At 45.1% G+C, this 24,504-nt stretch overlaps 1 protein-coding gene and 1 long non-coding RNA gene across 2 annotated transcripts in view; both read right to left on the bottom strand.

Moving 5' to 3' along the window:
- The window catches only part of FNDC1 (fibronectin type III domain containing 1), a 106,367-nt gene extending 102,020 nt beyond the window's left edge, over positions 1–4,347 (bottom strand). Inside the window, exon 1 of the mRNA XM_058735808.1 lies at positions 4,048–4,347. Within this exon, the coding sequence (XP_058591791.1) occupies positions 4,048–4,156 (109 nt within the window). The 5' untranslated portion in view covers positions 4,157–4,347. The remainder of the gene's footprint in view (positions 1–4,047) is intronic.
- A 3,411-nt stretch (positions 4,348–7,758) lies between these two features.
- LOC131515127 (uncharacterized) lies at positions 7,759–23,589 on the bottom strand. The gene is made up of 2 exons (XR_009263459.1): positions 23,305–23,589; positions 7,759–7,988 (listed from the first exon to the last, which is right to left on the bottom strand). It is a non-coding gene; the product is annotated as an uncharacterized LOC131515127 (long non-coding RNA).
- Between the last annotated feature and the right edge of the window lie 915 nt (positions 23,590–24,504).

The following is a 24,504-nucleotide window of genomic DNA, read 5'->3' as shown; positions in this document are numbered from 1 at the left end:
TTTCCATTCAGTTGGACTAGTGGAGACTGACTGGCCCAAGGCCACACAGCATGTGAATGACACCATGAGACTCAGACCCAGGCATCCTGATTTTGGAATTACTCCCCTTGTCTACACCAGCAGTTGCCAAACTTCCTGTTCTCTGGATTCCTTCCTACTGTTAAATTAATGAGGTTCTCACAGAGATTTATATTTATGTGGGTTTTATCTGATGCTATCTACTGACCAGAAATTAAAACTAGGCACAAGTTACTATGCATGTATTAAATCATTTTAAAATAGCAGCAGTAAACCATTTCATATTGGCATTAAAAAACTGGATTTTATGAAAAATCACCATTTTCCAATACAAAAAGTAATTGACGAATGGCATTGTTTTGCACTTCAGCATATCTCTTTAATAGAAAACAGCAGGATCTCTTATGTGCTTATGCCTTCAGTCTATGGAAATATGTTGTTTTGGTTGGTGAACCTGAAAAAAACCCAGCCTCACACAGATCTATAGTTGGAAAAGTATTTTAAAAGCCTTATGAGTAAGTTTGGAAAATCTTTGATACTACACCAAAACTCATCAAGTAGCAGTTTCTTAAAGGTTAGTTGTGATACAGAATCTGAAACCATCTCAAGAATTTTTCACATTTTGTTACATGAAAAATCCATTGGGCTATCTTGCACTTTGGATGGATCTTTTAGCCAGGCAAGATTTTGTAACACTCGGCATTGGTCACTTAGATTTACTGGTTCACCTGGTTATGCAGGTCATATCCTGAGACTTTTTTTTAAGTTTATTTATTTATTTTGACAGAAAGAGAGAGAGAAAGACAGAGCAGGGGAGGGGCAGAGAGAGAGAACCCCAAGCAGGCTTCGCACTGTCAGCACAGAGCCCAACGCAGGGCTCGAACCCACACACCACGATCATGAGATCATGAGATCATGACCTGAGCCAAAAATCAAGAGTCAGACACTTAACCAACTGAGCCACCCAGGCACCCAGTATGCTGAGACATTTTTATAAGATAATATTTAAAACATCACACTCATGTATATCACCATCAATATTATTAGAAAAGTTTTTAAGTATTAGGAAGCTTTCAATCGACGTTAGAGATGACTTGGCAAAATTCTTTCATTCGAAAGTTGAAATTTTATCACCAGCAAGACATACAGTCAGTTATCCTATTAGAAGTGGCAGGCCCCTTTGTTCATTTTTGAGAAGATGTCTGCCAAATACTCAAGTTTGTCTGTGGTCATTCTTTCTGGTAAATATGGCATGCCATGAAAAAAGAAGCTAGTTCAGTTCCCAACTCAAGCTACCGCACAAGAACTTTTCTTCAGGATTACCACTGAACTTGGGTAGTTAGCAGAACTGCTTTATGTCCCTTTCCTGTTCCCTCACACACAATATTAAAAAGACATGCATTCAAGGGTAGAGAGTTGGCAAAATGAATCATTTTTACTGCTGCCACAGGACACGCTTCATTGGAACTGGCATAGCTTTACTGCACTTCAAAGGCCTAAAAAAATTCAGTGACTACGAGTACAATATGGTGCCACTGCCTTGATTCATACTAAAGCACCAGCGGTTTTACTCACCAAGCTTCTCACCCTTGCTGTCAATGTCAACACAGTAAAAAAAAAAAAAAAGGCAAAGAGTATCTTCGTATTACTTTGAAAATAGTTTTGACCTGGCAGAGTCCCTGAAAGGATATTTAAGTTTTAAAGAAGCAAAGTCACGTCACCCATAACCACCCTGAGGGAACTGCTGTAAATGTATGTGAGTGTGTGTGTCCCCACATTTTTAGAGAAATGCATCCTATCAGACTGGCAAGTGCCATCATAATTTTAAGGGTTGCATGTTAGTTTATTGATGGGATGGATGGTGGAGGCATTGCCTGCTTATTTTGTTTTACATTAATTGACCACCAACTTAAAGAGTTTACATAGATCCTCAGCATGCCCCACAAATCACCTCTGTTTTAAGGAGAGCCCCCTCTGAGCTGTGATGCTTTGCCATTTAAAGTGGCTCTGGGTGATTTCATTACAGGGATTCTGGCCCCCAAAGGTTGGAGAGTAGGGGGAGGCTTGACTCAAGCAGCTTGCTGGGCCCATGCACTGATTCAGCCAGAGCAGGAGCAGTGCGCCCGTGGCCTTGCTGTCAGACCCAGAATACAAGTCTGCAGCAGTGACTGGAGCTATGTCCAGCAGGACAGACAGGAAGCCTTCCAGAGGAGCAGATGAAATAAATTATGTGCCCCATGATTTCTTTCACAGCATCAGGGAGCTATCTGCAGATGATGTCTATTTCTTTCCTTCTTCTATTTCCCCACAATGCAGTAAATATTCGTTTCGAAATATGCTTGTCCACTTCTAGTCTGATCATCACTGTACTGCAAATCCCACGTCAACACAGAAGAGAGAGTGCCAGCAAGCATTCCAGGCTGCACATTCCACAGCTCAGTGGATTTACTGAGCAGAAGCAAGAGAAGGAAGAGCAGGGAACACAGAAGCATTTCTGAAGCTATCACAAACAACCCGGAGTCCAGACGCACTCAAATGTAACCCATTGGGCAGGTGGCAGCGGGATCTAACAGGAAAGAAGGTGGAATCGTCGCGAAGCCGGTTCAGCATTACTTCCAGCTCCAGCCCATTTTCTGAGACAAAAACTCTTTCAACATTCAGAAATTTTAATTTAGGAAAAAAAAAAAAAGCCATGGGTTGTAGGTGGGGGATTTGAAAGGCTTTAAAATAGTTGTATTCTTGTGAACCACTGTACCACATATTCCGTGAATGCTTTCCTAGAGATTGCTAACAGAGAGGAAAACAAAACCCACCACTAGCACTGCCTTTTATGAAGACGTGCCTCTGGCATCCCAGCATGTGACATAAACCCGAGCGTTATGCAGGATGGACCCACCAAAAAGAATTGAATGACAACACGACACCCCTCCCCCAACATTCTCCCATTCCCCTTGTACAAAAGGGCTATGGGGACACTAAACAGCATCTTAAAGCAAGTAGCCCTCATTGGAGTCACATCTGAATTTTTATAACCCAGCCAGGAGTGAACAGTCTCAAACAAAAACGTGGACTTCTTGGATTCCTGCAAACTGATGGCATAAATAAAAGCCACACGCTTTAAGTGTGAAAATGCCTGCACAGGAGGTGGGAACAAGGGCCGCCAAAGGCTTAAGGGTGAAAACGCCACCACAAACGTATCTCTTTCTGCAGGAAACGTTCAGAAACTGACAACCGGCCCGCGGGCATTTTCCCAAAAGCGCTGCTCACATCACCATCCCATCTCCAACTTCAGTCTTTGGGGAAAGGGGAGCTTCTCCCAAATCGGCTCCCCCACTTTCCCTCTCTCTCCGCTCTCAAGACCGATGTCTTCTCCCAGCTCCAAAGTTCTCACCGGGAGGTACTGGCCTCCGTCAGGGCGCGGCTGCCGCTTGGGCACCGAGGTACCCGACCGCCCCGCGACAGCTCGCAGCTTTTAGAAGAGTGCGCTTCTAGAAGAGTCCTGCCTCCCTCTCCCTGCCTCCCCCCTGGTCTGTCGAATGCCACCTTCCAACGGGCAATCCTACCTCGGGGCAGGTGAACTGGGGGAAAGAAAGATGCCCACGGGGAAATTCTGGGCGAAGGAAAGCATCACCACCGAGGGGTCGCTTTTCACTCTCTCTTTTTCTTTTTTGTTTGTTTTTTCCCTTTGCCTGAATCTCTCCGGGAAGTTACACTGCTCGAGCCTCCAGAACTCGAGTCTCCAGAACTTTGCGCGTTCGACGGCAAAGTCAAAACCCAGAGCGCTGAGGTCCCCGGGTACCCACGGTGTCCCCGCGCCCACCTCCCGCGCGCGCGGCGCCAAGTGCCCAGACCCCGCTCCCCGACCCGCGAGCGATGAAGACGCACAGGTTAGTGACACTGACACGCACAGCACAGAGCGGGACGGCGGTCCCCGGAGCGACAGGCAGGGTGGGTGACGCGCGAAGGGTGGACAGAGAAGCGGCGAGGAGGCGCAGAGAGCCCGGCAGCCGAGCCCGGAACTGCGCGTACCTGGAGCCCCCGCCGGGGACACGACGGGCAGCAGCGCCGCCAGGAGCAGCAGCGCCGCCCAGGGCAGCGGGCACCGCGCGCGCGGGGCCGCCCCGGCCTCGGGCGCCATCGGGAGCCCGGGGTGCGCGGCTGGCTGGGCGGGCGGGCGGGCGGGCTGGCCGGTGGGCGCTGGGCCGGAGTCGGGGAGCGCGGGGGCGCAGCCGTCGGGTCCCCGCCGTCCGTATGGGAGTCCGCGCTCTGCGCGGTGTCCGCGGTGCCCTGGCCCCGCGCTGGTCGCTCCGCCCGCGCACCGGCCGCCGCGCCGCGTACTGAGGCCGCCGGCCGCCGGCCGTGCCTTTTAGCCGCGAGCGGGCGCCCCCTGCCGGCGGCGGGGCGGCGGGGCCAGGCGGGCGGGGCACTGGGTGCCGCGCCTGGGCTCCGGCTGCCGGAGCGCCCCGGAACCCCGCTTGGCGGTTCTGAAAATTCGGTGATTTCGGTGTGGGGCGAAGTGGCCTGGGACGTTCCTCCCATTGTCTAACCTGTCTCGTTTTCTGGCTCGGGAAATGGCTCATCGCGTCAATCGCTTGCCAAGCCCAAGAGTGTGTGCCCTGTGATGATCCCTTAAACAAACATCCTGGTTTCAACGCTGGGGACTGGAGCCAGGCCCCTTCACCTCCAACTGCACATTGCGGTCTTGCCTGCGTCTCGCCCGGGCCTTTCCACAGCCCGCGAGCCCAGGAGAGGGGGCTTTAATGTCCCTAGACACTGCTGCCCCTGGCTGTCGTTTCTGTGGAGCGTGTCAACTCGTCTCAAAGGAGGGCATCCAGCCCGAGGACTTGGCTGGCCTTGCTTCCTCCAGTATCTATTAGGGTGCCCCTGGGCCTATTATTAGACTCCCACCTGTCTGTAGTCAGCCCTCGCCCTTCGGAAGCCTCGCCGCGCCTGCAAGCGGGCTGGGAGCGCCCCTGGAGGCAACAGGGTCACCTGCATCAGGCGGGCCCAGGTTGGGGCGCAGGGTGCTGTCGTCACCCCTCCCCCAGTTTCGTCGCAGACCTGATCCCGCCAAAGCTCACAACCTAACATTGAGTCAGTTCTCCATCGGGACAACCCAAGACCAGATTTGTGTCCTTCCGCAGAGTGGAAAAGATTATAAAATGAATTGTAGACCGATGAAAAAGAGAAATACAGCATCTCTTTTCTGAAACAAAGCGACAATGCATCCATGCCCTTAAACCTTGGCTGGTGCCTCTTGCCCAGTGATCATCTATGAAATCCGTAATTCCTTCGGCCTTCCTTCCGGAAAGCTTTCTCCTGGTTCACAGCGAGGGTTCCTTCTTCATTCATCCTGCGAGCTCTGTGTGCTCCCAGAGCTTTTGGAGTTTGCAAGCATTTTAATGTTTATATACACACTTTCTTCCATTACTCCACAGTATTGCAGTGTTTCCTCCATAAGCCATGTAATGGAGCTGTGGCTCTTGTCTGCCCAGCAGCCCCCACCTCCTGCTCTTTTGGGAATAGCAGCCCCTTCCCCCACTCAATCAAGTGACTGCAGTGGGACCTATCCCCAGCCCATTTGGTCCGGGATCCCCAGTGGCCCAAGCAGGATCAAAGTCAGAATTTTCTAACTGGAGCTGGCGGTAAAGTCTTTCTCCAGTCATTCATGGATGTTGAAGGGTGGTAGCTGTGGTAGGCTGAAATATGGCCCCTTAAAAGATATCCATACCCTAATTCCCTGGAATCCATGAATGTTACCTTGTGGAGGTGGGGGCTGCATATGTGAATAAGTTCAGCATTTTGGGATGGAGAGATTATCCTGGGTTATCTGGTGGGCCCTAAATGCCATCACATGCACCGTGACAAGGAGAAGGGGGGGGGGGGGGGGTGTGACATACACAGAAGAGAAGGCAATGTGCACACAGAGGCAGAGATGGGAGGGATCCCACCATGAGCCGAGGTAGGGGGCAGTCACAAGAAGCTGGAAGAGACAAAGAGCAGATTCTCCCTGAGGGCCTCTGCAGGGAGCACAACCCTGCCCCCACCTTGAGGCCCTCACCTTGACTCCAGTGGAACAAATTTCAGACTTCTGGCCTCCAGAACTGGGAGAGAATACATATCAGGTGTTTTTTGTTTGTTTGTTTGTTTAATGTTTATCTTTGAGAGAGTCAGAGTGTGAGTGGGGGAAGGGCAGAGAGAGAGGGAGATAGAGAACCCGAAGCAGGCTCCAGGCTCCGAGCTGTCAGCACAGAGCCCGACCTGGGGTTTGAACTTATGAACCGGAAGATCAGGCCCTGAGCGGAAATCGGACACTTAACTGACCGAGGCAACCAGGCGCCCAGACATTTCAGTTGTTTTAAAACCACAGGTTGGTAGTTGTGACAGCAGCCACAGGCAACTGATACAGCAGCCAAGAGGTGCCTATGTCTCTGGCTCCAGCTTTGATAGGCACCATCCAAGACAGAATAAAGTCAACACACAGAGAATAACTGAACAGGGAAGAAGAGTCAGGCAGATGTCAAGTTCTGGGCTCCAGCTCCAGCCCTGTGCTTCCTAAGGTCCGGGAGACAAAAATTCCCTTTTGCTAAATCAGAGTGGGATTTCCATCCCATGTGACCAGAGTCCTGACCAGTACCTTCCTTCCTTCCATGTGAAATGCTTGTGCGCATGCGCCTGCCTCCCAGCATGTTACTTATTAGAGCAACTTCCTTGTGGGGTCATCTCACAATCAAGTATGAGCAAAATGGCCTCCCACTGGATCAGAACAGTCAGGGACTTAGATATGAAATGCAGTTATCAACACTTATGAGTCAGAATTCTGATTTGATTACAAATGTGAGAGTGTGTTTCATCGTAAAAAGTCCTAAAAGGAGACTTCAAACTTGAGGTTTAAAACATCTCAAAAAAGTATGATCTAAGGGTCATAGTCTCCTATCCTCAATGTGACCACTTGAAAAATATAAGCTCCCTGAAGTTTTCTTCCACTTTATTTTACTTTTGTCCTGATAGACTTTTCTATTTTTTTCACATAATTTCTTAAGCTCCTGGTTGTTGCTTCTATTTTGTTTATCAAAAACAACAAAAAACAAAAAAACAAAAAAACAAAAAAACAGAGTAGATGTCACTCTTGGGCCAGACAGATTATCAGTACTTAATTGTGGCCCTTTCCTAGCTGGCCTCCAGGCTGTTTCTATGGTTTATTTCCAGATTTATGAATCTGTCTGTGTCTACATCACTATGTCTGGTTCTAGTTATTTTTTAAATAACCATACATTCAAAGATCTCAACACTCTCCATACATATTGTCATGGTGTTCCAATGTGGTGGGTAGATTAAAATGCTATTCTCATGTGGGTAAATGGAAACCAAGTTCCAATGCCCATCCAGTATAGTTTTGAGAGTGCATGTCTCACGTTAGAAAAAAAAATGTTTTTTTAAATTATAAAAGGGGCACCTGAGTGGCTCAGTTGGTTAAGTGACCGACTTCGGCTCAGGTCACGATCTCGCAGTTTGTGAGTTCGAGCCCCGCGTCGGGCTCTGTGCTGAGAGCTCAGAGCCTGGAGCCTGCTTCGGATTCTGTGTCTCCCCCTCTCTCTACCCCTCCCCTGCTCATGGTCTGTGTCTCTCTGTCTCTCAATAATAAATAAACGTTAAAAAAAATTTTTTTAATAAAAAAATAAAAAAAGAAAGTGCATGTCTCATACCATCATCTGACATCGAATCTCATTCAGGCTTCAGTTTGGCTCACATGGCTCTTTAATTTCCTTTTTAAGCAGCACACCTGAATATATCTGTATGCTGTGTCAGCATCAGGAAACCGTATAATCCCCATTCCATGATGGTGATGTGCACACAGCTTTTAGAAGACTCTCCATCACGTAGAATGAAAGGAAGGGAGTACTCTCAGCACTTGCAGTGACTGAGAGATCACTTGGTCCAGGCACAACAGAACCGGAGAGCATCAGTCTCTAGGATGCCATAAACAGAGGCGAAGGGGCAAAGAAAAAAGAAAATAGAGGTAAGCAAGTAGACTTCACCTTGACATGGGAGAAAAAAGATGGAGATTGCTTCTAACCAGCAGTAAAGTAATAACATAATGCTTCCCCCAACTTTTCTTGAGTGGTATCTATTTTGTTCTGATTCCCACAATAATCTTAGAGCCACTAGTCTGATTTTACAGAGAGAAATCCAAGCCTCCGAGAGTTTGTGGGGTTTGTCTACCCACACTAGCGACTGCTGAGGGTGAGAGTCCCACCCACACCATCTGACTCCAGGGGCACATCTTTTCCACAATGCCGTGGTACCTCCAAATGCCTCTTGTCTATTATATTTTCATCAGAAGCATCAGGATCAAAGCAGAGAAGACAAGTACAAGTACATTTTATATGTCCCACGCCCAGTACAGATTTATCAGACACACTTCTTTATCATCCAAATGGTGAGCAATCCTTACACAAGACCTCGATATTACATCATTTACCTTCTCAGGGGTTGGAAGGTGCAGGGGGAGAGACATGGTAGTGACATTTCTGTAAATCCATCATTGCCTGAAACAAGTTTCCTCTTGCCAAGGCAAGTTCTCTTTTGTGCAAATATACGGGGAATTGGTGGAACAGAAAGGATTAAGATGTCAGATAGCCAACCTAGCCTATGAACTGTTGAAGATTCTCATTGAGAATGTTTCGATTGCCATGAGAGAAAAGCCCACAGACCTTATTCTAAGCTTCTGTCTAGTGGCCCAGGCCATTAGACAAACATACTCAAATGGAAGCACCTAGATATTCCAGTTTATCACCTACCATTTGTCAATGGGCACAGGACTTGGGCTAGATCGAGAGGAATCATTCATTAATCTATTCCTGTCTATAGCCTCTGTTGAACATCTGTCTCTCTGCCAAGTGATGTGTTAGAATCTGGACATAAAATGTGACTGAGGCTCAGGCAGTGCTTGCCTTGAAGTAAGACAGAAACAAACAAAAAAATTGCAATCTAGAGTGCCATGATATTTAGGCCGTGAAGCTTACAGGCATTGTTCTAAATGCTGCTTATCTTTTCTCTTTCTTTATTTTCCTTTTTCCCCAAGGAGGGCTTTAACCCTACATGTACTTTCCACAGGCAGGCATCACTCAGGGTGCACTCACTCTAATCCTACGGAATGAAGAAATCTGGTTTGTGGGGAAGGCATTAGTAAACTGGGGTGGAACAGAAGCTCAAAATGTCCAATATCTGAGTCACGGTTGGCAGTTTGAGAAACTGGCCCGGGCATTATGCTGGCAAAACTCATGTCTGGCCGCCTTCCAGCCTGCCTTGGCCTGGCCCTGCCTCCGGTCCAGAGCACAACATGGGGCAGGTCGGTGGGTACCACAGAGCCAAGGGCACAGAACTGCCAAGTGCCGAGCATGTCACACTAGCCACACACGCCTCAGACCCCGCACACGTGGACAAGTACTCATGCTCAAAATGCAGAAGTGAATTACTTCTTCCGTAAGCCTTTAATGAGCTCCTACTACATACCCAGCCTATATTCAGGGGCACAGACCTGTGGTCACCTCTGAAATGGCATGGACCAGCAGACAGCTGATGGGTCTTGGCCATCAACAGTCCAGGGGGCTACCCCTGGGCAAGCCACAGAATGGCCCAGCATAATCCTGGTGCCCAAAAAGACCCTTCTCTCCCCAGGAACACCCACCTCTGGTGGTAGTATCGTGCTACCCAGCATGACCCGCCCTGGAGAAGGTGAGGAAGAAGAGAGTTTGTTCACAGTGAGCCCCAGCCCCTTTCCTCCTGGGTGGCACCCCCTCTTATATCCCTTACCCCAGTCCCCACCGCCCATGGACACTCTACCAGTACCAACACCACTATCAAACCTGCCTTCAAGGTCAACCCTACACCCCTTTCTGGCTGAAATGTGAGTAAGTGACTGATAGGGCTTCAGGAAGGTGCTCTTCCCTACAAGTATTGGGTGCTTTTCAACTCGCAAAGTGTGATCTCATTCACCTTTAGGAACCACGAAGAGGGAAAACACACTATTATGCCCGTTTTACAGAGGGACAAACGGACCTTATATGCCCAGCCCAGTATATACAGTTAGTAAGTGTCAGAGCCAGAACTAAGTCGTGATACCCCATTTGTAAACTCAGTCCTCTTTGCTTTTTAGGCCAGTCCAAAGAACACTTCTCCTGTGAATTAGCAGCAACAAAATATCAGCAGGCAGTCATTTAAGACTAGGACCTCTTTCATTTACACTTTAGAAAAGGTACCCATTTTTTGCACCAGCTTTATAACCAACTCTTCCAGGCTGCATTTGAGAAGCAAAGTAAGTCCATTTTTCCTACATCCTTTAGGGGAAAAGATCAGCACAGAAGTGGCACCCAAGAAGAAACTTCCTATGATTTTGTACCATTCAAACCTGTGTGCTTCTCTATAACATAATTCATGAACTGGGTATTTATGATGCTCTGGAGCTATTTCATGGGTTACCTCCATTCTGGGAAGGGACCTTAGCCCTTCTGCTCCTGCCTCAGCCATACAGCATTATCCCCACGATCTCGCCCTCCTTCTGCAAGCACCCTTTCCTTGGCCTCTGACGCTCAGTACTGTCCTGGCTTCTCCTCCATTTCTCCTACACTCCTCCTCCATTTTCTTTGCTGTCAGGGCCTTTTTCTGCTCTCCCTCTCTTCTCTCGGTGGAAGACACCCCCTAGGCTCCTGCTACAATAACTGTGTGCACCATCACCCACCCTCTCTCAGTCTGAGTCACCGTGCTGCCTCCTCCCACAGAGCCTTTGCACCAGCTGATCCTTTCCCCTATTCCTTTCTGCCTTCCTTCCTTTCCTTCACAACCCAGCTCATACCAAAGTCCCCCCCCCACCCCGACCTCTGCAAGCTGGTAAAAAGCCCCCTGTAAACCCACACAAAGCATCATACAACTTTCCTTTGCATTCCTTCTCATGGCTACATGTTTGCACTTATCTGTGTGCGTATCATTATGCATCACCATGGCTGGACTGTAAGCTCCACTAGGACAGAGACCAGGTCTGTTTTTGCTCACCCTGTAGTTCAGGAACTGGTGCATGACCTGACTCAAACAGGTGCACAGCAAACATTTGTTGAGGCATGTAGGCTGAAGGACATTCTGTACTCAGCAGAACAACCTTGGTAGAGTTGGCCTCTGCAGGAAGGCAGGGTGAGCCTGGACCTCCTCCCTGCCGCCATTCCACTCCCACCCAAATCCTGGCTGTATTTAATACCCTCCATGCATACCCAGCGGTTCATTGAACCCATGGGCAGACGACATCAGGCTGAGAGATGCTCCTGCAAACACAATTTAGAAACACGAGACTTCCCATTCTGGACAACTGGTGCACTGAGTCTAGTAATTGCAAGAAGATACTCATTTATTGTTTCCAAGGCAGGGAAGGAATGAGTGGCAAGTAACTGTGTAACAAATCCAGTTTTTTTCATTAATTGGTGACACTCATCCTTTTGTTGTTTCTTTAACTTGCCCAACAGATAGGTGGTGAGTGCCTTGGGATTTGCAGACACCATAATTTCTCTAATCAGATGGTGCAGCCGGTTTGGTAAACGCAATATTAACCACTGACGCCAAGGAGCTGTCCAAGAACTTAGACCTAATGTCGGTGATCACCTTGACCAACACTGTCCTATGAGAAAGGCACAGATTGAGGGACACTCTCCAGATGATCTCCTTCTCTTCTAGTCCGTGACTGAACAATTACTCAAGGATACGACAGGTTTATTTTTCGTGTTTTTTCAGAAGGCGTGTCTTCCTGTTATTCCAAATATTGGTGACTTAAAGCAGTACTCATGTATTGCCCTTCCCAGCTTCCATGGGTCAGGAATTCAGAAGCAGTTTGGTAGGCAATTGTGGCCAGACGGCTCTCTTTTTCTTTGTTGTTTATTTATTTATTTTGAGAGAGGGAGCAGGAGAGGGGCAGAGAGAGGGAAGAGAGAGAGAATCCCAAGCAGGGACCTCACTGTCAGCACAGAACCCATGAACCGTGAGATCATGACCTGAGCTGAAACCAAGAGTCAGCCTGAGTCACCCAGGCACCCCTGGATGGATGTCTCTCATTAGGTGCAGTCAGAACATCAGCTCAGGATGCTGTCCTCTGAAGGTCTGTTGGGGCAGGAGGACCCACTTTCAAGAGGATCCACTCACATGGCAGGCAAGTCGGTGCCGGCTGTTGGCTAATGGCCTCAGTTCCTCTTCATCCGGGCCTCCAACAGAGCTGCGCGTCCTCAGAGCTTGGCAGCTGGCATTCCCTGCAGCAAAAGCAGCAATGCCTTCCATGACCAGCCTCGGAAGTCACCCAAAGCAACTTACATTATATTCTCTCGGTGACACAGCGAGTGGTATCCCGCTTTCATGCAAACTCTTCAGTTCACTGACCAGTGATTTGGATCTTGGCTCCAAGCTCACTCACCTTGGTTCCAGCTGAAGCCATGCTGCTGGGGAAGGCACACCACCTGCCCAGGGCCCAGAATGTTTGCTCTACAGGGTCACAGAACATGATATCCTACTCTCCATCGCCTTCTCTTATTTATGCTCTTGCCTCTGATGTCCTTTGTCAGTGTGTCCCACTAGCCCGTGTCCCTGATCATGTTTCTTAGCTAGGTTATGGCTTTCTAGTTTGCTTTCATGACAAGGATCCTTCTCGTGTGCTCATAAAATATGACATATGTCGTAGCTCATAAAGTCTATGCAGAGGCCCATCCAGGACAGATTCCATTTGCAGCCCCGTTGCATTTCGCAGGGCCCCCTGACTGCATCCTGTGAGTGGAAATGATGCAGTTTCTGTCCTCATTGTTCCGGTTGGCCATCCCTCCTCTGTCTCTCTCGTGCACTTCCCTTAACCAAGAAGGCCCCCACCCGTTTTTCCTTCACCTAATCAGTTCATTTCAGCAAATGTTTCTTTGCAGGATGTATTCAAATCTTATGCCACTTCCTCCTGGAAGCCTTCCCTGACTAGACCTTCAAAGAATTTTTTCCTGAAAATTCCTTTGGCACTTAGGTCTGCATTACATCATTCATAATCATGTGTTGTTGTTCCTGGCTTGATGGCAAACTCATTCTTCTTTAATATCTCATAGAACCATGAAGAACATAGAGAACACACAAGGCCATAAAAATCATTCTTAAATACCTTAATTGATTTTTCAACAAACATGCACAGAATACCTACTATGTATCAAGCACTGAGATAAATACTGAAGGCACAAACATGAGTAAGACACAGTGTCTGGAATAATCTTTTAGCAGAATGATATCTTGGTGGCAAAATGCACAAGGTCCAATCCTGTATCATTCACTTTAATGTGTGCTTTATCTGCACGGTTTAATAAACTTTGTATCAAATAGAAGTTCAAATGTTGCAATCAAAATATGGCCACTTTGCATATTGTAATAGTTAGCAAACTCCTAAATAAGGCCAATTAATCAAGCTGGATATTCTCTTTAGGCACTTGTTTGCTTGGTTTGCAGAGCCTAACATGAAAATGTTATTGGAATGTATTTTTAAAAGCAAGATGTCTTGTTATAACTGTTGGCAGGAAAGAAAATATGCAAACTTTCAAATAGCACAAGGAAAACTTGCAACTGCTGAGCCACCAAATTGCAGCTTCTCCAAGAAGAGAGATTGCCGGGGCTTCCCAATGAGGATGGAGCATCTCCCCAGAAGCACGGCCCGCCATCAGATGGACTGAGAGCCCGCTCCCCTCATCTACACCGTGGCTCTGCTCAGTTATCCTTCTGAATGCGGTCACTGCCACCAGCCCTGGGCTTCATTTACTCATTCAAGATTGAATCATTCATTCAAGATTTTCTCTCTCCTTTCCATATAAAATACACATCAGTGGAGGGCACTTTAGCTTTTTAGCCCTTCAGAATTAAGCCCCCTGAAAGCACCCACTGAACACACCCCACTTCCAGTCCAACCCTCCACCTGGAAAGCCTCTAGGGAGCCACTGGCTGTCACTATGCAGTAGAAACCACCACAGTCTTCTCAGGGATGTCTCCACGGTGCTCCCTTTAAAACACATAGGATCCCAAGGTGCCTGGGTAGCATCCCACTTCAGCTCAGATCATGATCTCATGGTTCGTGAGTTCGAGCCCTGCGTCAGGCTCTGTGCTGACAGCTCAGAGCCTGGAGCCTGTTTCAGACTCTGTGTCTCCCTCTCTCTCTGCCCTTCCTCTGCTCATGCTCTGTCTCTTTTTCTCTCAAAAATAAATAAGCATTAAAAAAAAATTTTTTAACCACATAGTATCCCATAAATGCATTTTACCTTTATGTGGAACAATTATTAAAAATGGGGTTGGGGGCGCCTGGGTGGCGCAGTCGGTTAAGCGTCCGACTTCAGCCAGGTCACGATCTCGCGGTCCGTGAGTTCGAGCCCCGCGTCAGGCTCTGGGCTGATGGCTCGGAGCCTGGAGCCTGTTTCCGATTCTGTGTCTCCCTCTCTCTCTGCCCCTCCCCCGTTCATGCTCTGTCTCTCTCTATCCAAAAATAAAATAAAAAACGTTGAAAAAAAAAATTAAAAAAAAATAAAATAAAATAAAAAAATAAAAAATAAAAATGGGGTTGAAGTGGAAAAAAACAGGGGACTGGCTACAAAGATAAAATATAACCTGACCCAAAAGGCAGCTTCAGAGTAGTAGGAAAGAAAGGAGAAGAAACTCTGAGAAAAAGCACAAGGCCATGAATTCCCAAAGGAAGGATATGTCTGTGTGCATGTCTGCTTGTGTGTGTGCATCTGTGTGTGTGCATGTGCATGTGTGCATCTGTGTGTGTGCATCTCTGTGTGTGTGCATCTGTGTGTGAGTGTGCATCTGTATGTGTGCATCTGTGTGTGTGCATCTGTGTGTGTGCACATCTGTGTGTGTGCAGGTGCATGTGTGCATCTGTGTGTGCATACATCTGTGTGTGTGTGCATCTGTGTGTGAGTGTGCATCTGTGTGTGTACATCTGTGTGTGTGTGCATCTGTGTGTGTGTGCATCTGTGTGTGTGCATCTGTGTGTGTGTGCATCTGTGTGTGTGCATGTGCATGTGTGCATCTGCGTGTGTACATCTGTGTGTGTGTGCATCTGTGTGAGTGTGCATCTGTGTGTGTGTGCATCTGTGTGAGTGTGCATCTGTGTGTGTGCATCTGTGTGTGTGCACATCTGTGTGTGTGTGCATCTGTGTGTGTGCATGTGCACATCTGTGTGTGTACATCTGTGTGTGTGTGCATCTGTGTGAGTGTGCATCTGTGTGTGTACATCTGTGTGTGTGTGCATCTGTGTGTGAGTGTGCATCTGTGTGTGAGCATGTGCATGTGTGCATCTCTGTGTGTACATCTGTGTGTGTGTGCATCTGTGTGTGAGTGTGCAGGTGCATGTGTGCATCTGTGTGTGCACATCTGTGTGTACGTACATCTGTGTGTGTGTGCTTATGTGATGCTTAATGCACAGGAAACATGAGCTTGCTCAGCTGAGGAGACAATGAAAGGTGTCTTGGAAGAGTCGGCATTTGAGCCAGACCTTGAAGGAAAGATATTGCAAGTGGAAACAGTGATGACAGGACCTTCTCACCAGAAAGACCAGCGTGAGGAAGGAAAAAGAGAGTTCTGAGAAGTTCAGGTTGGCTGGACTAGAGGATGAATGAAATGCATTCATAGACAGGATACTGGGAGGTAGAATTAACAGAACATGGTAGATGTGTGATAGGAAGGTGATTAAGGGGCCCCATCATTAATCTTTGGGCTCACCACAAGTCAGAGACTGAATCTGAGCATCCTCAAACCCAACATCAGCCTGGACTCCTGAGTGTCCTAGGTCAGAGATATCTTCCATCCCTGGCAGAAGCAAACACAAAACCTCTTCAGAGGAAAGCATCCTCATTTTTAGGACTCATGATTTCCACAGTTTAAGGTCAATAAAATAGGAGATCAGAAATCCTCAGAGGAAAAAAAGCACTATGATAATAATCAGAAGAAACAAGATTTGGGCTCCCAAGTGCTTTAGATATTAGAATCATTAGATTCAAAATATGACATAATTATACATGACATGTTTAAAGAAATAAAAATAGAGTAAAAAATAAATAATAGTTTGAACAACAGCCAAAACAACTTATAAATGAAAAATGTTACCATGGACAATAAAAATTTAGTGAACGGTTAAATAGAGTAGACACGGCGAAAGAGAAAATTAGGTAACTGGATGACAGGTCAGAAGAAATTGCCAAAATTGTAAAATAGAAGTAAAAGAAGATGGAAAATATGAAGAAAGAAAAAGGTATAAGAAAAGAAATATGTAGCATCTATCCAATCAAAGTCCCAAAAGAAAAGAGTAAGCAGAATAGAGAAGAAACAATATTCAAAGAAACAGTTACTTGTGAATTAATGAAAATTATAAATCCACTGATATAAGAAGCGCAGTAAATGCAAAGCTAGATAAATACAGTGAAATTCACACCTTACATGATGGCAACTCTGAGAACACAGAATGTAAAGCAATGATTAAACACACCCAAAAATAGATGAGAGAACACCTACAAAAGGACTAAGTTACCAACAATCTTCTCAACAACAGGAGGTTGAAGATGGTAGTATAATATCTTCAAACTTTGAGAAAAAAATAACTGTAAATTTAGAATTACATACCCAGAAAAAGGATCTTTCAAGAATTTGGTAAAATAAAGCCATTTTCAGATAAATAGAATTTGAGAGTACTTACTACCTACAGGTTTTTACTACATAAACTTCTAAAAGTATTCAAGAAGAAAAGAAAGACCTCATAACAAAGGTCTGGGACGCAAGGAGGAATGGTGGGCAAAGGAATCTGGAAATGTGTAGGAAATCTAAACAAACACCAGTTGGGTAACATAATCAAAATAATGTCTAATCCTGGAGTTAAAAAAGAAGAAAACTAAAATACTGGATCTCACACACACACACGCACGTGTGCGTGTGCACGCACACACACACACACACACACACACACACACACAAGAAATCCAGTTTGGGGTAATCATTGTTAAGAGTGTTAAAATCAGCTTTTATTGTTCAGGGAAATTTTTTGGAAATTAACTTTGAGTGTTTGAAATAAGTATGGCAAAATTTTAAGAGTAACAACTAAAAATTATAGAGTGTATAACTTTTTAAATTGAGTGTGTAATTTCTAAACCAACAGGAGAGATTTCAACATTCCTTTCTCGATTATGGGTATATAAACCAGATAAAATAGTAGATGCATAAAAAATTTGAATAATAGGAACCTTTAAATGCTCAGAACTTGCACAATAATACATTTTAGCATATCATAACTTGTAGGATATTGCAAAACTAGAAAATATATAGCTTTAAACACTTGTATTTAAAATTATAACATTGAAAATAAGGTGAATGTCCAATTTAGAAGTTAGGAGAACAAAAGAATAAACTCTTTAGAAGAGAAGTTAAAGAAATGAGAAGAGGGTTGCCTGGGTGGCTCAGTCGGTTAAGTGTCCAACTTCGGCTCAGGTCATGATCTCCCAGTTCATGGGTTCAAGCCCCATGTTGGGCTCTGTGCTGACAGCTCAGAGCCTGGAGCCTCTTCAGATTCTGTGTGTGTGTGTGTGTGTGTGTGTGTGTGTGTGTGTGTGTCTCTCTCTCTCTGCCCCTCCCCTACTCACACTCTGTCTCCCTCTGTCTCTCAAAAATAAATAAAAACATTTAAAAATTTTTTTAAAAAAGAAATGAGAAGACATAAAGGAAAAGCAACAAAGGTACAACAGAGAGTATAATCAAAAAGCATTTGGTTTTTATAAAAGACTAATAACCAAATATTCAGTGAGATTTATCAAGAAAAAGGGAAAGAAGCCACAAATAAAGAGTAATGGGAATAAAAAGAAATTATAACTACACAAAGAGCAGAAATTTAAAGGGAAAGAATATTATGGATTATCATAATTGTTTGCTCATCATTATTATTTGATCTGCTCATCAATATAATGTTAATAAATTTGAAAACTACTATGAAATAAATTCCTGGAAAAATTATAACTTACTAAACTTGACTCAAGAAGAAAGAGAAGGCCTAAATGGTCCTACAATTATTAAAGAAATTTAATCTGGGGGGTGCCTGAGTGGCTCAGTTGGTTGAGCGACCAGCTCTTGATATCAGCTCAGGTGGTGATCTCACAGTCATGGGATTGAGCCCTAAATTGGGCTCCAAGCTAGGCATGGAGCCTGCTTGGGATTCATACTCTCCCTCTCTCTCTGCCCCTACCCCACTCATTCACACTCATGCACGTGCACTTCTCTCTCTCTCTCTCTCTCTCAAAATAAATATTTAAAAAAAAATTTTTAAAGAAATTTAATCTGTAGTTAAGTATCTTCCCCAGAAGAAAATAGCAGGTTCAGCCAATTTTGCAAGCAAATTCTACATAACTTTCAAAGAAAGATCATTCCAATCTTCTAGATGATGGAAATGAGAGAGTACTGCCCCAGTAAAATTCTATGAGGTTAACAGAGCCTCAATGCCAAAACTAGATAAAGATGATATGATGAAAGAAAATTACAGACAATTTAACTGTTAAACATTGATAGAAAAATCCTAAACAGCATAACATCAAATCCAGCCAAGTATAAAAACAAAAATATATCTTGTCCAGATTTGCTCTATCCCAGCAATTTGTGGAAGGTTTAACATCAGTATAAATTTAACTAACCACATTAATAAATTAGAGGAGAAACACCATATGGTCTTCTCGTTTGACTAGGAACAAGTATTAGATAAAATTCATCATGCCTTTAGGTTAAAAAAAAATTAAGAAACTCAAAACAAATGGGAGATTCCATAAACTGATGAATAATATCTATAAAGAACCTGCGTACAGCAATGCCTTTCTTAACTGTGAAACAGGAGAAGCATGGAATGCCCACTCCCATCGGCCCACCATACTGGCAGACTTGAAAATTAGCCTTTATTTCAGGCACTTTGCAATTTCTCTGCCTGTCAGTTGTACTGCTTGGCACACAAAAGGCAATCTTTTCCATATATGTTAGTAACAAAACAACCCAAATTTGTTTACTTAAGCACTCTTCCTTTCTCAGATCCTATAAGGCACATGGTGGTAACTGATTTGATGTTGCTTTATATATTAATTTACATTGCCATACTGGCTATCAAATATTTTGAATAGCACTCTGGCTCCTATATGAAACCTTGCAAAGCCCCTGTTCCAACATTATAATTCTCTCTCCTCTAGACATTTTCTATTCTTATCTGAAAGTCAGCAAAAGTAAGTGGACAGAGGAGAGGGGATTAAAGTCAAACGTGTGCATTTTTTCCCCTTTTTCATGATGCAAGAAATATCTCAAGAAGTTGGTGGTGGACATGATTCTGTTTCTCCATACTCTTCCTGGTACATACAATTCTTGGTGATTGAGTGTTGACTACTACTCATTTTTATTTATGATTTCCAATGTGCATAAATAACCTAGATATTTCTCTTCACACAGGGCAATGAACTGTACGTGTATTGTTTTAATGATCATATTTTCCTAGTTGGAGAATCTGATTTTTTTTTCATATGCCTTCAACTCAAATCACAAATTATTCTACCTCCACAGCTTGTTTTTCTGATACATATTTCAGTAAGAATAAAGTAATGGGCAAACATGATGTTAATTAGAGGAACTTTTTGTAGCATGCTTGGCTGTTCTTTTTTCTGGTATTTGACGATTATGTCATTATTTTACAGTTGCTAAGGTGATCATGTGAGAATACTCAGTTTTGGAACACTTGAAGTCCAAGTTTGTGGTTCATGTCCTTGTGAATCACTCCACTTATAAATAAAATTAATTTGACACTGGGCCATTTCATCAACTATACTTCTGGTGAGTTAAATACAAGCCAGTTGTATTCTAGCAATAGTAAATGAGTTATTAATAAATAATAAATGACTTATTTGTTGGCCAACCCCTTGCAGCAAATACCATTTTGCTCATTTAGAAATAGAATTGCTCTATTAGGAAATCAAAGTAGTCTTGTATCAGGAAAATTGAATAAAAAGAGACTCTGTGTGCATACCACCACAGAACTGCTTAAAGCAAATCGAAATAGAATGAAATCCAGAAGCTTCCAACTGTTGGTGGAAGGGTAAACTGCTACTTCAGATTGGAGGGCAACTAGAGATAATTGCCAAAATATTAAATGGAAACATACCTTATATCATTTGCAAACAATAGAGACACTCTCATGAGAAATTAGGTAATAATAATAATAAAACATTGTTTATAGAATAAAGAGTTCACCTGATTGAACAAAAGGCTGAATAAGAAGGTCTCAAGAAAAATAGGACTCAGGAGGTCTAAGGGTAGAAACATTTGGCCAGCTTCTTTAAGGCACCCCTTTCAGGACAAATCATCCCCAACCATTTTCCAATTTTGTGTCACTCTGTTGAAGAATCAAGTTCCTGGAGGGAGTATCGAGTGGCTTAGATCACATGACTCCCCTTCTCCACAAGAGGGTGGGATGCAGACTTTCTTCTCCAGGAAGGGGCAGCACTGGCCCTTTTAAAAAGGCACAGCGAGGTGAGAGGGCACCTGGGTGGCTCAGTCAGGTAAGCATCTGACTCTCGGTTTAGGCTCAGGTCACGATCTCACACTTCGTGAGATCAAGCCTCGCATGCACTGACAGTGCACAGCCTGCTTGGGATTCTCTCTCCCTCTCTCTCTGCCCCACCCCTGCTCTTGCTCTCTTGAAATAAATATATAAACCTTTTTAAAACTTATAAAAAATAAAATCACAGCAGAAGACCAAAATTTGAGATGATTTCTTATTACATCTCCCTTTCCCCCAAAGGAAAATGGAGGTGCTGTTGTCAGAAAGAAGGAGAATGGCAGACAGGTAGATAAAAGCAGCACGTGGCCAATCTCTCTGCAACAACACCTGCCTATCAGTGAATCTATCCAGAGAATCTATTCTTCTACATCACACAGGTGGTGAAAAATGTTTCTTAATGGTAAAGAATAAAAATGATAGCAATGCTCATTAATAAGGGAGTAGTTAAATAAAGTATTGTACATCCGGACTGGAATTCTAGGTTGTCACTGAGGTCAGTGAAGTTATAGGACACAGGAAGATCTCTAAGGGACGTCCCTAAGTGAATCAAGGAAGTACCAGAAGAGGATCACATAAGATTTTAAAAGACATCTATGGAACAGGAAAGACTCATAAAACTTCCCTATTTTTGTCTTCCACTGGTCCTTTAACATACATATGGTGGGAAAAGTTCATTCTCTAGGGGAGAAGCTCAGGCAGGGTCATGGTTTCTGTGAAGTCATAGGTAATTAACAAATCCTATGGTTGTTTTAAGTCATAAACACAGTGTCAACTCAGCAATGAAAGATGCCTAATCCCGTATAATAATAAAAATACCAGAATTGACTTAAATTAGATTTTCTCCCAGACCTCCCAATCTGAGCCCGTGGAACCTGGAAGCCTGCAGACCTTGAAGGCTGCTTCTTCTGTTTTCCTTCCTTACAGTTTTCCAACTCTCAGCTTGCTAAAGGATTCTGACCCCTCTGGGTTCGGAAGCAGATGATTCTTGCCCAACTGGGGATCTCATAGGCTGGCATCACTCTCTCTTCTGGGTGCCAGGGCCACATGGATTCACTTGGTTGACACCCACTGCCCCTCTAGGAGCCCTCCTGAACACTATTTACAATGGCCAGTTCTGGGGCGCTTGGGTGGCTCAGTCGGCCAAGCATCCATCTTTGGCTCAGGTCATAATCTTGCGGTTGGTTTGTGAGTTCAAGCTCCACATTGGGTTCACTACTGTCTGTGCAGAGCCGGCTTCAGATTTTCTTTTCTCCTCTCTCTGCTCCTCCCCAGCTTGTGCTCTCCCCAAAATAAGTATTTTTTAAAAAATAAAAAATAAAATAGCCAGTTCTCTCTCCCATATGGCCCACATCTGGTTCGTGAGAAACACTCATTAACCCACGTCCCCCTCTCCCCACCTGCCATCTCCAGACACACGCAGAACACCCAGTTCATCTACGCGGCTGCCTCTGGCTGAGAGAAAAAGCCTCATCTTCTGATCCTTAGCTGTGTGTCAGAGGCCGGCCCCTTATTCAGAAGGGCCCCAGTAAAGCTCCCATTGGCTTGAGATAAAGGGGAATCACCTCTGTGCTCCCACCCTTAGGAGATAGGATTGATACTCAGAGTAACTGGACTTACAGCTTTCTTTTTCTTTTTAATGTTTTTACTTATTTTTGAGAAAGAGAGAGAGACAGAACATGAGTGGGGAGGGGCAGAGAGAGAGGGAGACACAGAATCTGAAGCAGGCTCCAGGCTCTGAGCTGTCAGCACAGAACCTGACGTGGGGCTTGAACCCATGACCATGAGATCATGACCTGAGCAGAAGTCGGACACTTAACCGACTGAGCTCCCCAAGTGCCCCTGGAGTTACATATTTTCAAAGCAATCCTCCCAACAAGTTCTCTCTAATCTGCAACGACCTAACCCTACCAATGACCTCACATACCCTTCATGTGAGCCTTTCAACCAGTTCCTGACCACCGATTTTCAAATATCTGCATAGTGGTATATTGCAAATACCACCCTCCACCCCTCGCCTTGTCCTAGGTCTGTCTCTCTGTCTCTATCTCTGTCTCCTCTCACACCCACACACCCCCACCCACACACACCTTAATCCAGTTTACCATCTTATTACTCATGCCTGTGAGCATGTGTCTGTGTGTAAAGTCATAGCAAGATGTGGAAGGACACACACTGTATCTATCAGGGTCCTGGCATTAAAACTGGGTAATGTGAGAAGAATTTGATTAAAGTACAGGTGGAATTTGGGGGGGGGGGGGGAATGAGGTTTAGTGCAGTGCCCAGGACTACCAAGAGCACAGAAGCATTATAAGCCCCAAGTCTGATATAACCTGGAGAAGGGGGCTTTATGGAAAAGCTTTAGCACTTTGGGGGCACCTGGGGGCAGTGAGACTGTTAAACGTCTGATTCTTGATTTCAGCTCAGGTCATGATCTCACAGGTTCATGACATCGAGCCCCATGTCGGGCTCTGAGCTGACAATGTGGAACCTGCTTGGGATTCTCTCTCTCCCTCTCTCCCTGCCCCTTCCTGCTCACGTTCTCTACCCACCCCCACCCCCGTAGAAATAAATAAACATACATTTAAAAAAAGAAAGAAAAGGTCACTTTGGCTTTTGGTGGGGATGCAACCAATTCATGATAACTCAATAGGGAGGGAACAAGAAGGAATAAATACCTTGACATCACTCCTCTCCACCTCCCATCTCCCGCTAGTGTCTCCCTGTGGCCAAGGCCAGCGAGAGGCCAGAGAGCAAGGGGTCATTCATGCAGTCTGGTGTGGGTCAGCCTCCCAGCTGCAGGGTAGCCTAGGGTGGAGAAGGGTGGGGAACAGATTAGAAGGACAAACGGAAGCCATGCAGAAACACCTTCCAGAATGTCACCAGCAGTTATCTATGGAGAGAGAAGTGAAAGATGACTTTTGCCTTTTATTCTTTCTAGTTCTGTATCTGCATTTAAATTTTTTTTTAATGTTTATTTTTTGAGAAAGAGACAGAGCACAAGCAGGGGAGAAGCAGAGAGAGAGGGAGACACAGAATCTCAAGCAGGCTTCAGGCTCCGAGCTGTCAGCACAGAACCTGACATGGGGCTCAAACTCATGAACTGCGAGATCCGACCTGAGCCGAAGTCGGATGCTGAGCCAACTGAGCCACCCAGGAGCCCCTCTGTATTCTGCATTCTGAATTTTCTATAACAACCAAATATCGATGTATTCTTTTGGTAATGTTTTAAAAAGGAAAAAATACCTTGAGTACTTATAGTCACAACCGCATGATTTCAGACCATAGATGGAACAGTGTCAGCACTGGAGATTCTACCCTGCGATGTGTCTCATGCCCTGTAACCTGTGTTACTCAGTAAGGGCTTATTCCCACTTAGAGCTAAGTGAACTCCAGCAATAGCCAGAGTCAAGCACAGGCCACTGTAGAGTGTGGGAGTGTGACAGAAACAGCCAGAACTCACCCCTTGCAGGAGCAGAATCACCACCCCCAAGATATCTGTCCACATCCTAATCTCTGTGAACATGTTACCTTAGCAAGCAAGAGGCCTTGTAGATGTGATTAAAGTTCCTGAGATGGGGAAATCATTCTGTACCATCTAGTTGGGTCCAGTGTAATCACAAGGTCTTTAAAGGGTACAAGAGGAAAGTAACAGGAGAGTCAGAGAACAGGAGGTGACCACAAACTAAGGCACAGGCATCCTCTAGAAGCTGAAAAAGACAAGGAACTGATTCACCTCTCGAGCCTCCAGAAGGAACATGCCCTTACTGATACCTTGAAGTTGGCTCCATTAGACCCATTTTGGACTTCTGATCTCCAGAACGATAAGATAATAAGTCTGTGCTGTCTCAAGCCCTAAGACTGTGGTCACGTGTTAC

The sequence above is a fragment of the Neofelis nebulosa genome, chromosome 6 (genome assembly GCF_028018385.1).
Source record: "Neofelis nebulosa isolate mNeoNeb1 chromosome 6, mNeoNeb1.pri, whole genome shotgun sequence".
Lineage (NCBI taxonomy): Eukaryota > Metazoa > Chordata > Mammalia > Carnivora > Felidae > Neofelis > Neofelis nebulosa.
This window is presented reverse-complemented; position numbering and strand designations above follow the sequence as displayed.